Source organism: Sturnus vulgaris, chromosome 2 (genome assembly GCF_052056855.1).
Source record: "Sturnus vulgaris isolate bStuVul1 chromosome 2, bStuVul1.hap1, whole genome shotgun sequence".
In the NCBI taxonomy this organism is placed as follows: Eukaryota; Metazoa; Chordata; class Aves; order Passeriformes; family Sturnidae; genus Sturnus; species Sturnus vulgaris.
In genome coordinates, this window is record NC_142244.1 from 114836290 (window position 1) to 114849158 (window position 12869).

At 46.7% G+C, this 12869-nt stretch overlaps 1 protein-coding gene across 2 annotated transcripts in view; it reads left to right on the plus strand.

Moving 5' to 3' along the window:
• The first annotated feature begins 339 nt into the window (after window positions 1-339).
• C2CD2 (C2 calcium dependent domain containing 2) overlaps window positions 340-12869 on the plus strand; it is a 36670-nt gene continuing 24140 nt past the window's right edge. The window contains exons 1-4 of one of the 2 annotated variants that reach the window (XM_014880628.2): window positions 340-738; window positions 2624-2722; window positions 11086-11205; window positions 11535-11636. In XM_014880628.2, the coding sequence (XP_014736114.2) occupies window positions 451-738; window positions 2624-2722; window positions 11086-11205; window positions 11535-11636 (609 nt within the window). In that variant the 5' untranslated portion in view covers window positions 340-450. The remainder of the gene's footprint in view (window positions 739-2623; window positions 2723-11085; window positions 11206-11534; window positions 11637-12869) is intronic. The other variant, XM_014880627.2, reaches the window with a different exon arrangement.

Here is a 12869-nt window from a genome sequence, read left to right on the forward strand (position 1 = left end):
AGGGTACCAGGTGCCTATCCCGAGCATCCCCATCTCCTTCACTCCAGGGTACCAGGTGCCCATCCCGAGCATCCCCATCTCCTTCACTGCAGAGTACCAGAAGCACATCATGACCTTGTCGTATCCCCGAGGGCACCAGGTGCCCATCACCGCCACGCTGCAGGACGCGGCGGGCCGAGCAACCGCCCCCACGCCGGCAGCGCTGGGCAGGAGCCAGAGCCGGCACCGGGGCCGTGCCTGCGGCCGGGGCCGGGCCCCTTCTCCACCGCCCCGGGGCGGGGACTGTGCCGCGGGCGGGCGGGGCAGCGCGGCGCGTCCCAGGGCAGCCGGGTCGGGTCCCTGCGCCGGCGCCCGCGGGTCGAGCGAGCGCTGCGCGGGGCTGCGGCCGCCGCTCCCCGCCGGGCGCGCCTCGCACGGCTCCGGAGTGGCGGGGCCCCATTATGGTCAGCCATGGCGTGGCTGCCGGGCGGGCTGGCCGAGCTGCGCTGGGGCGCGCTGGTCGCCCTCTTCGTGGCGGCGCTGGCCACGCTGGCCGTGTACCTGGTGCAGTACGCGCTGCTGGCGCTGCGGAGGGGCCGCCCGGCGCCGCCGGCGGCCGCCGCTCCGGCGGAGCAGCGGGACGAGCTGCTGGAGGAGGGCGGCTCGGTGCTGGCCTGGGCGCTGTCGCGGGGCAGCTGGAGGCGGCAGTGGCGGCGGGCCTGGGTGGCGGCGCTCCGAGCCGAGGCGGCGGAGCGGGCGGTGAGTGCCGGGCTGCAGGTGATGGATGGGCGGCCGGAGGAAGGGAAGGGAAGGGAAGGGAGGGAAGGGACGGGGGATGCCCGGCGGCGGCTTCTCCACGCCCGCCGCGATGGGGCCAGCGCGTCCCGGCCGTGGGGCATCGCGGCTCCGGGCGCTCCCCGCTGCGAGGAGCGGCTCTAGGGACGCCGGGACTTGCTGCAGGGATGTACCGGGTGTGTTCCTGACCCTCCATGTGTATTTACACGTGCGTGTTTGGTGGCTGCTTAGCAGGGAGCTGGCCAGAGGCACGGAGTGGGAGCGGGGAGGGATGGAGAGGAAGGAAAGCCCCGACCCCCGCAGCCCCTGGCAGGGGTTCGCTCCGCCGATAACATTGTTCGGCCGTGGGGAGAAGGAAACAATGGAAACTTCCTGGCCTGGGCCTGCGGCCCGTCCTTCGGCAAATAATTCCCAGAGCTGGGCTTCCCCAGTCGTTCCTCAGGCCCTGCTGAACCGATGTGTGTGTGTGTGTGTGGTGGAATTCCAAGGGCTCCTCCGAGCCCGCGGTATGGTGCATGGGATGCTCAGGGTTTGGTCTGTGACCCGGGTCAGGGAGGATGCGCTAAACGTGGCATTCCTTCCCATCCTAACCTGCCCTTCCTGAAAAAGGCGCAGCGTGGCATGCAGCGCGTTGGTGTCTAATGGTATGTGAGGTGAGGAGGTTAGGTGAGGCTGTGGCAAGCTGATTTCCTTGTCCTGAGGACTGAACCCTTGTCGTGTCAGTGCAGAATGCTGAAGATAAACTCTAGGAAGTGGTATGTCCCCAGGTCTCTGAATTTTCGTGCGTCTTAGACCAAGAGGTTCCTTCTTTACGTGTCGGGGAGCAGGCTGGGGAAGAAGGAAGAGTGGGGCAGCATGTGTGTGTGAAAGATAAGGAATAAAAATTAACACTTTCCAAATATCATTGTAAGTTGGGCAGCAGAAAGAAAATACTTTGTCCGCCCTTTCAAATTGCGTGGTGCGGTTGAGAAGAGAGAAGAGCTTGGTTTGCCCTGCACTTGTGGAAGAGAAGGGTCCAGACAGCTTGAACACAGGTGCTGGGAACGGAAAGTGACCAGACACCAGTGGCAGCTTCCTGTCCCTGACCAGAGGGAAAAGCCCCTTGGTCAGGGACACGCACACCCTCCCTGCCCAGATGAGCAGGGAGCCAGGAGTTCAGCGCCTGGCACTGCAGTGTGCTGTCAGCCTCCCAAAACAATGTCAGCAGCACGAAGCTAATGAAATTCCTGCGTGCAAAACAGCCTCGGGTGATGAGGGAAGCGGGGCTGAGCGCTCGGTGTGGGTAGCAGGTGAAGAATGCGGTGCTGATGCTTCTGAAGGTATGACCTCAGTGCCCAAAGGCTGCCTTCGCCTTGCTGTCTGTGTGAAGACTGAGTGTCTGTCATCACTGTCTGCCTTCGCTGATGAGGAGGGCTGGGCAGGGGAAGGCTTCTTTCCTCACCTCTGCAAGATGATATTTGGAGTTTCTTAGTTTTGGCGTGGCCTGCTGCAGCTGTATTAGTGGGCCAAACCAAACACGCTGTTTCAAACTGCAGCACTGATAAATCTTTGCTGAAGAACAGCAGTTTTGCTGAACCCTGTTGCTGTTCACAGACTTGGCTCTGCACTGTGTACCTTGATATTCTACTACAGGGAAGGATGACTTATGATTAGGCCCATAGTTATGTCCTAAGTATATGTTTTCAGGCTCTACCCTGTATTATGTAGTGAGGTGTCATGCAATTAATACATGGAAGTTTTGACATACATTTGCAATTCCAGGGACTTGACTGGCAGTGCATTTTTATCACTTGTTTTCAACTGATGGGCTCATCACCTAATGATGCTTCTTCTTTTTCTTGTTTCTTAGGATTCTCAATTGCTCACATTTGAGGAAGATGACCCAGCAGAACCACTTGAGCTAGCAGTTAAAGAAGTTACCAGTGTTGTAAAGTCAGCTGGAGAGAAGGTAAACTTTGGATTTGTTGCCTTTCAGTGTACTTCGAGTCAGGAAATGTTTTATTAGTATCAGTGGAACTTTTATTTGTCAATAGATCTGTACCCTTGACCTGTGTTTGTCGAGGCAGGTAAGAGGCTGCCTCTGTAAAGAACCTGTGCAAACTCTCTGCATTGATTCTCTTCTTTTGCACGTTGTGAGCAGAACGTGCTCCAGGGTTTCCACCAAATGCACAATAACCACGGTTATGCCAAGTTTATAGCTACGCCCTCAATGAGCTCATGGAGCCGCCCTCTCCCCCACCTCCACAGTCCTGATGATGCTTCCCCATCCTATTGCTGATGTGTGTAGTGGGAACTTCATTGAGAAGAAAGAAATTTGTCTTCTGGGACAGGCAAACATCTTTGTCTGCCTCTTGCTGTTTGTGTGGCTAATGACAGGTTTGCTTCCTAAGTGGGAGCTGAGTAAGGATCAGTGGAACAGGTGCAGAGTCCTGAGGGTGAAGTCTTGATCTGCTGGACCCTGTATTCAGTGAGGAGCAAGTGATTTCTTTCCTCCTCTCCCACTACAAACACTGGGAGGTGAATCAGTGCCTGTGAAATTAAAATAAGGCAGAACTATGTGGCTCTTGGAACAGTAAAAATGCATTAAAAGGGGGAAAAATCTATATATGTTTATTAGCAATGATAGCTCCTGCATTTTTGTCCTAGTGACTGTAAGTACTGGCACCTGCATCAAATTAGGCTAATGCTTTTCTTTTAGTTTTGCTTTCTTATTTTGCTTTGCTCGTCTGATTTAGATGCTAAGCAGCTCTACTATGATTCCTTTGAAAACTATGCATGCTTATCTGCCTGATACACAACTTAGTGACACACCCTGACTGCGTGGCAGCTGGGGATTGTTAACATGTAAAGCTGTTTGTGTACTTATTTTCTTCCTTTTTTAAAGAATTTATTTCAGTGCCAGTGGTCCCTTGTCCCAGCAATGGGGCTGGAGAGACTGGACTTGGTAGGGCTGTGGGGTTGGCACAAATGTTATTCTGTGCCACTGGAAGATGCCACGATGGGAAATTGTAAGGAGAGGGCACTGCTAGGTCTGAAAGTGATGTGCTGTGTCATGTGTGAAGCCAGGACCTGAGGGAGAGCTGTTAGAAATAAAAGTTGGCAAATAACAGCACAAAAAACTGGTGTCTCGCAGTGCAGTGTCTAAAATGTTGCTGGAAGGGACAGGCAGGGCTGGGCTGAGCCATTCTGGCATCTTAGTCAAGGTGTTACACTGCAGACAGAAATCTGACATGGTTTCAAAACAGCTTAGACCAATAGAAGCACATTTTAAAATTTATTGGAATAAAACAGGTTTGTTTTCATACACTGTGTTCTTCTGAACTGGGCCAAAACCCATTTCAATAGTCTTGTCCACAGCTGGAAAAAGTTCTCTGAATCATTCTTATTCCTTCTGTTAAGGTACAACCTGATTACTTATTTGAATTACAGGGTGTAATAACCTTAGAATGGCAGTCTGGTAGCTACTTTTCCTTCTGCTTTAAATGCATACCTTTCTCTAAACACCTCAGGAGTTCTCTTATATGATAATTGTGTCCTGTATTTCCTGAGGTAATACCAAGGTTGTTTGGTTGTTTGGATTTTTTTTTTTTTGGTGTTTTCTTTTTTCCCTGTCCTCTTCAAACTCTTAATGTTTGTGTGTGAAATGGAAAACCTCTCTCTGCAGCTTGCCCAAACTCAAAGTTCTGACAGAAATTGGTGTGTGCTGCACAGTGCAGTGCTGCAGACATGGTGGGAATGCTGCTGCTTCTCAGCTTGGCCCAAGCTGTGGTGATAGGAACAGAGCTGCTCTGTGGCTGAAGGTTACACCACACTGCCCCTTGATAAAGCCTCCATTTGTGTGTTGCCTTCACTCCGATTTTGGGCCAGAGCCTAAATATATAGAATGAAGTGGCCTGTTTTCATTGTGTGGCATTGGTTGTTTTGGTTTAATAAAGTAAACATTAGAAATATTCTTAGCCTTAGCTTTTACTGCCAGCCTTTCCATTAGTGCAGTCTATTTCCAGAGGACTTGAACTTAACAACAGAAACAGCAACAAAAAAGGCAACAAAAAAGAAGATTCTCTTGCTGGAGTCTTGGCACAGAGGGTTTGGATGGAGCAGGCTGTGACAGAAGTCTCTCTTCTTTTTCTGCTTTATGCTCAAAAGGAAAGGGGTAAAATTCCTTCAGAGTGCCATTCCTTTAGTGTCACTGCTGCACTCCTAACTGGGACCATTCCTAGTTATGTAAGTGTGTTTATTTCTGATTATTTTTGGTGGGGTGAACTACCCTGACCGTGATGTTCAGTTCCTGTTGTCTTTTAACTTCCCATTTGGCTTTGAAAGCCATGCCATATCTTTGCTTCTTTAATGACTGGGGTTTTTTTACAAGCCTAGTTGGAATTATGACCCATGGAGATTTTTTCCTTGGCTTTTTTAAGTTTTTGCACTAATACAATCCATTCTTCTTAATGTGTTGACTTCTTCCATGTTGCTTGCTGTCAGTAAATGTATTATGAAGGGATTATATTTCCTTCCAGCTTTTGTTTAGCTTGCCTACTAAGTTGGTCCTTAAATCTCCCTTTACACTGCTGTCCTAAGTCTCTCCTATGCACCCATTATCAGCAGCAGCTCCAATTAAATCCGTATTTTTGAACCTGATGGCTGAAGGGCCACACAGCCCTACAGGTGACGTCTCACAATACAAGGAGGCAGCTTTTTTTAGTCTCTGGAAGTATTTTCCTGAGGGGTTTTGGGCTCCAATCTGCCTCTCCTGTGGCTGCTTCACACTGTGAGTGCCTTGTTGCATCAAGGTCTCTCTCCCTATGGTGCTCTCAGTGATAAGCTGTCCTTTGTGTGAGCAGTAGCTGTTAATTCTTACACACACACACACACACACACACTGTGTATTTTGTATTGCATTCCCCTCCTACGTTTCAAGGTCTTGCAGCTTTCCTGTGTGATGACCTAATCTTCCTTTATGTTGCTACTTCCCAGCTTGCTTTCCTGAGCATCATATTTTCTTTCAAGTTTCTCCTGGGGTATTTTGGACTTCAACTGTGCAATAGGTTTGGTGTCTGAAAGAATCCTTGGTAACCTGTTTCCAGCTCACTGTACTATACTCTCCCTTTCAAACATCCCAGTTCACCTTAATGGGAGAGTGATGGAGTACAAGATTAATTGTTAGTGGGGTGAGGCTACAGAAGTAAACAAGACAACATTATGATCTAACCTTCTTCAGAACTGAGTGCCCTGTCAGAGGGAGAGTGTGGGGGTTTGTTTGCTTCACTGGAGCAAAGGTGATCCTGGGTTTGGCTCTGTGTCTTCCAGCTGCTCCTGCAGACGTGTGTGGGCCTCCTATAGGCTTGTGCCACATCTGCCAGCTTGGCACAGGGATCAGGGAAGCCTTAGCACCCTGACACAGGGGAACTGTTTCTGCAAGTGAGTTATTCTCCAAGCTACCACAGCACAAACTGGCAAACCTCTCCCGGGGTTTTTTCTGTCTCCTCTTGGTCTCTGTGTCTTCAGCTGTGCTGTGTCTCAGATGGTTTGGAAAGCTTGCATGATACTGAGGCCAAACTAGCAATTCTGGTTCTGGTATTGATTTGTATTCCCCTTTCTGAAATACAAGTAATGCTTCCTGTCTTTGCAATGTTTGATGTTCATTTTAACTTATTATGTGGATTGAAAATTCTTCCTGCCCTGTCTCCTTGTACTCACTGCTTGTTTATTTTATTCCCTCACTCCCCATTTTTTCCACCTATTTGAATTTGAATGTGTTGGTCTCAAAGGAGTGGATAAATTCACATGTTCCATCAACTTCTGCTTTGTTTCTGTTGCTGACTGAGTCCATCCCTCACCCTGCCTTCACCGTGGTGTTTACCACCATTTGGGAAACTGGTCTGAGGTTTTCAGTTTATTTACAGGCAAATTCAGTTTGGTACTGACTGCTAAAAATCCACACCTGCCTGTGCCTGGGTTAGACATTGCATTTGTCATCTCCCCTTCATTTGCTCTGGTCATTTGGTCAATTGTTTGGGTGAAGAAGGTGGAGAAACCCCCTCAAGAAATGAAGGAATTGGCTCTGGTAACCAAGAAGATCATGAAATTCTTCTGAGCAGCTGAGTGCTAATGACTGTCAAAAGGCAGAAGTTTTGACCTGAAAAATTTTCTTGTGGTGAGGTTTTCAGCCGAGCACACAAACTGTCTGTATGGGCATTGACAAGATCAGTTTTCCATGCCAAAAATAAGAGCCTGCTCATAGTAGTACCCTGTGAGACATATGGGAAATTGTGAGGGTCCTAAATCTTACAGGGAGATCAAGGCAACTTTCACTGTGTGGCTGCCTTATGGTTGATTCTTATTTTCTTGTGAAAATGTTAAATATTTGTATTATTTACATACTACTGAGTAACCTCAAGTAACCTGCTCTTTCTGAAAGTAAATACCAAGTGCAGTAAAATTAATTTCCTTCTAGAAAACAAACAAAGAAGGCAATCAAGGCCCCTGCTGCTGGGGTTTTACAAACACATGTAGTGTGCTCAGTGGGGAAGGTGAGGGAAATGTTCCCCATCAGAACTTCCCCCTGAAGTCACTGCCCTTCAGCTCAGGGAGGGAACCTGCTGCTGCACTTGGGGAGGGAAGAATGAAGAAAAGGGAATGTGAAATGCACCAATTAATGGGGTGCCAGTGCCAAAATTGAAACCTCCAGGCGAGAGGACACCGTGTGTGAGGAGCATTATGGTGCTGCTTGAGATGAAGCAGCTTCTGCTGCTACTTCAGGAGGGAAAAAACTGAGATTCTGGAGCCTGTCCAGAGGAACTGCAAAGGGAAAAAGTCTGAATATAGAGGGGGAGGGCAAAGCAGGGGAAGGGTTTTAATAGCTGTGAGTACACAAATACTCGATAGCTGTGTGGACACTCGGCTTTCTCAGGAAAACAGTCTTGCTCAAACCACAGTGCCTTTTCAGTCTCCTTTGTTCCTGCACTTGTTTATCTGGAAGAGAATTGGTTTTAGGATAATTGTAAGTTTTAGATATGTGTGAGCACGTTGTGTGACAGCATCTGCAGCTCAGAGGAGCTGGGTACCAGTGTTCCCAGGTGAGGAACTGAGCCCAACCAGGTCTGGGAGTTCTGGCCACTGCAGCTCATCCCATCATGAGGATGTCAGGTCAGGGATGAAGAGGAGAGGCTGGAAACAGCAGGAATAACCCTGCCAGTGGGGTGATGAAGTACCAGCTGTGTGTGGGGAGGAATGGCAGAGCACAAAGGTACCTGAGGAGGGGCTGGGACCTCCTTCCATGGGAGATCCCCAAAGCACGTGGAGAGAAGGGTGTTTGTGCCAAGGGAGATGCTGGAGGGAGAAAATACCTTCATCTTGGTTTCTTTGTGCTGCTACTTCACCTCCCCCTATTCCTGCTAATTTAGGAGATGTGTCCTGTCCAGACTTAGGATCACAAGAGGGAGCTGGGGGTGACCCCTCTGGGAGTTCAGCTGGTCCCAGCTGCTGTGCAGGGCTTGATTTTTCAAGAGCAGTTTGTTACAAAAGTGACAGGTTTTCTAGACTAAAACACAAAGGGTTGCTAACTGGGGATGTCTCTGGTAAGGGGAGTGGGAGAGAGAATGAGGAATATAAATGAAATTGCAGGAGAATTATCTTCCTTTCAGTCCAGGTTCCTCTGTTTTCTTGTGGACACCCATCCTTCCTCTTTCTCCCCCTGCCAACCAGAAAGGGGTGCTTTGCCTGGCCCTCCCTTCTGCAGCTCTTCATCTGTGCAGAGAAAATGAATTGGAGAAGCAGGTTGGAGTGAGGAAGGGGGAGAAGGAGCAGAGCACGGGAAGCTTCAGTGTTATTCTTTGTGTGCCTGCCATGGGGGAAATGGCCTACATATTTCTGCTTGGGTCTATCAAATTCACTTGCTGCACTTCTAAAGGCATGTCACTCAGCAAGGGAAGCAGCACTTGCAGTCTCTTTAATCACCTTTTCACCACTTGTGGCAGCATCACAGATGAAAACAAAGCTGCTTTCTCTTCAAATTCTAGCCCAGAGTTCTGCTTCTCTCAGTATTCTGACTCCATCACCCATCCTGCTCCCAGAACAAATTCACCTGACATAAATACATATTATTTTCCATTTGCAAACATGATTGGATTAAGAATTGACAGGCGGCTGTATGTGAATATCACAGTTTTTTCAGAAAAAATGAGGGCAGAAGAGGAGTAGAGCTTAGTAGATGTCATTGGCAGAAAATAAATTAATCAAGGAGACTAAAAGTCCAAACTCCACTGGTTTGGGCTTTGAAATGAAAGGTAAAAAATATCGAAAAAACTGATTTAGCATCTCTTGACAAAATGCGGACAGAAAAATGAAAGTTCCACCACCTGCAGTGTCTGTTTGCATCCTTTACTTGGAAATAAACATGATTAAGAAACAAGTGGCGCATGAACTCATCTCCAGCTCTCTGGCCACACTTTTATTTCTTTTAAAAACATTAATCAGCCACGTACCTGGCAACCTTGGCTCTTGGACATCCAGAAATTCCAGATGAATGGCTCTGCATTGCATGTACAGCAAGTCCAACTTGTTCTGAATGCACTGAACTTCCTGTGGATGTGTGAAAAAAAAATGTGTGGATGATAAAACTCTGCATTTAGGATATGGAAGTGTCAGCAGCTTTTGCATCAGACCTGTCCTTTTTCCTCTTCTTCCCTCAAAAAAGAGGGAAGAACCTTTTCCTTTTCGAAGTCTTTAAAGAGTCATTGTGTCAATTACTTTGAATGAAAGGAGTGATTCTGTTTCATCTCAAGTACAAGTAAAACAAGCAGCTGGGTTCTTTGTTCCTGTTAGCTATTAAAAATCCTTTATATTTTACCATAATACTGGGTATTAGTGTTGTTTGTGTGGGTTTAAGGTCAGAAATCACTTCTGAAGGAATCTGGACTTCGGTAAAGGGGAGAGCTGAGGAAAACTGATTTGTCCACTTCTAAACTATAATTTGCAAAGACATAACCTGAAAAGGCAAATCTTATTGCTTGTGGGTGTGGTTGGGATTTTTATTTGTCATATCCACCTCCCCACCCCCTGCTTCTTTGTAATTAAGTCTCTACCTTAATGGATGTACTCAGGCCCTTGATAAAGCCCTGGCCATCCTTAAAATGTACCCCAGAGAGCCCAGGGAGATGAAATGTATTTAAAGAGAGCCTGATAAGGATCTTCCAGGAGGTACATGATTCCTTTCAAAGCTTTCAGCTTCAATTCCAGTGCCCAGAAGTGGAGCAGTAAGTGCACAAACACAATTTAATAGCACCATGCAGAGTTTTTGTCAGACAAATCTTGCAGGCAGTTATTTGTCCGTGCATTGCATTGACCTGGTTCCCTCTGCCTGAGTCAGTGTCGGGAGAGCCCAGCTGTCCTTCCCACAGTGGGGCTGTGGGGACAGCAGCCACAGAGGGATGGTGACAAGCAGCTCTCCTCGACCAGCACATCTGTTTGCAAAACAAACACGCCTCTGTGGTGTGATGAATAATTTCTGACTTCCACCCCATGGGCTTTCCTGCCCCGCCAGGAATCCTCCAGGAATTTCTGCACACTCCAGGAATTCTGCATGGCAGCTCCAGCAGCTCGCTCAGTTTGCAGAGGGGGGAGGGAGCAAAAACTCTCCACTGTTTACAAACTCAGTGTGATAACAAGTTAAATTACTGCTCCTAAACGTGTATTGCAGTCAAGTGGCACTCAGACTTTTCCCAGACATTTAGCTTTGTCACCACATTTCAGGGCCTTTCTTGGTTTGGTCAAGGCTTGAATAAATTCTTAAAGGCTCCTGCTCCTTCCTGTCCCACTGAGAGCAGGAATTATTCAGACAGAATCCTCAGCTGTAGCAGTAGGTTTATACCAAAGTCTCATATTTGTAGGATGCCACTAAGGTAAAGATTGTGTGGTAAATCAGCTGTCCTGTTGTAGGCTACTTAGATCAGAGCAGAAGAGGAACAAGAGCAAACATTTTTGCCCTCTTGGAGCTTTTAATACACAGGTCTGTGAAATGGAAAGGAGTCCTTGTCCTTAGGTAACAATACAAAAGAAATTTTGGGAAATGCCATAATTTGCAGGTATTCAATTTCATGTACAGATTTGAACACTTGAATTTTGTGCTTTTAGAAGAATGTGCAGAGGAGGTGGGAACATGAATGAAATCACTTAGTAATTTCCCACCTGTGCAACTCAGCATAATTCTACTGGCCTGAATTCCTTTCTTATTTTCTTTCTTGCCTTCACCAGACCTTCAGAAGGCTAATTTGTTTTTCCCTTCGTTTCCCCTTATCCTTTTCCTTTCTCCAGGTGGTTTCTTGCAATGTTGTGGGAGATTCTGTTAAATTCCTCGTTGCTGTCTCAGCCCCCCCGCCCGCGGCTGCCGAACCTCAGTCGTATTTTGTGAAGCTGTCCCCAGTCCACCTGCAGGTAAAGCCTTGAGTGTTGTTCTCTCTTCCCTTCCTTTTGTTTGCCCTCTGGGGCAAGTGGTAAATACAGAAATTAAGCTGCCTCTTCAGGAGACTGGCCGTAAATAACATGTTGGGTAGGCTACTTGGATATCTAGAAGAATTCCCTTTTTTAACTGGCATGCACTCTCAAAGCTTAAGCAGCTTCTGCCTCCTTAGAGTGTCTCTTTGAAGTTACCCACTCAGAAACTGGTGCTATTCTTCCTGTGCTGATCCTTAGTGTGGAGATTGACCTACAATTTCCTTACAGGACACCACAACACTCTACAATAACTCTTTTCCTGTCCACAGCTTCAGCTCTATGTGAAAGACAAAGGAGAAGATGTCAAAGTTGAGTGGTTCCTCATTAACACCGATGAAATCAACTTTGAAATCCAGCCAGCAGTGCAGGAGGTCAGTCAGTAAGTTTTATTTGTTGTAGTGGTAGAGCAGGTGGGTCTCCATCCCTTTGGTCCAAAATGCATCTGCCATGAGTAATCTATCAAACCCCTACATCTCTGAAATCCAGCAACACCTCTCAAGATTACTGAAATAAAGTCTGTATTTGACAGACAAATGACTTTGCAAACATCTTTTACCAAATACAAAGTGTGAAAAATGTCTGTTCCTAAATACCTTCTCTCAGAATACTTCTAAAATAATTTTTAAAAAACCCAGTTGAAATGGTATTTCCATCAAAGTAATTAAAATGTTGCTCCTTCCCTAATTTAAACCAGTTTTGAAATCTGACAACAATAGATCAGAAACAGCTGTAAAAAATACAGTAATTTAAGGAAATGAAGGATGATCTAAAAATATTTTGATGCTTTTGGACTTGCACCTGATCTTTGTATACGAGCACTGATTCATTGGGACATCCCCTGCAAGAGTTCACAATTTTTTCTTTTTGGCACATCCTCTTCACAATTTTTATTTTTGGCACAAATGTGGTGATTTAACTGTTTCTTACAACTGTGGGGGAAGACTTGTTTGTGTTTTGTGAAGTTGTTTTCTTTATTGAAGGCCTTGTTAAAAGTTAAGTTTATGGTAGACCTGCTTCTAAAGACCTGTACTGAGAGAGCTACAATCGTAATAATTTATTACCACAGCTTTTGTCCATAAAAATGTGAAACTCATAACTAAAGACAGACAAGCCTTTTGAAATGTTTTAATATAGGTTTTACCATGCACACGTAGCATCTAAATGACCTTCATATGCTGGGGTGGCATGTTGATTATCCACATTTGAACAGTCATTAAGTATTAAATCCTTCCTGACAAACACAGAAGACTCTGGAGTCACTGGACTTCACAATCAGCTTTTTGAGAGGTTCCCAAGTCCAGCTCTGCAGAGTTGCACCTGTTCTGCTTTGCCTGCATTTTTAGAATGAGCCTGTTAAGTTCTTTATTCGTTAGAGGGCTTTATTTTCACTTTGAAGTTTGTATTAGCACTTATGGAAGAGGAGAGGCAGTGAACAAAGGGCTAAAACCTGTGAGCAAGCTACACCTTAGAAATTGCTTCAGCTTCTAAACTTCACTGTCAGCTTTTGTGTCTTGTTTTTTTCCTCTTTGGGAAGCAATACTGTGTGTACAAATAAATACCTTTAATTACTTGTGATTATCTCCACAGTGGTTTTGACATCACAC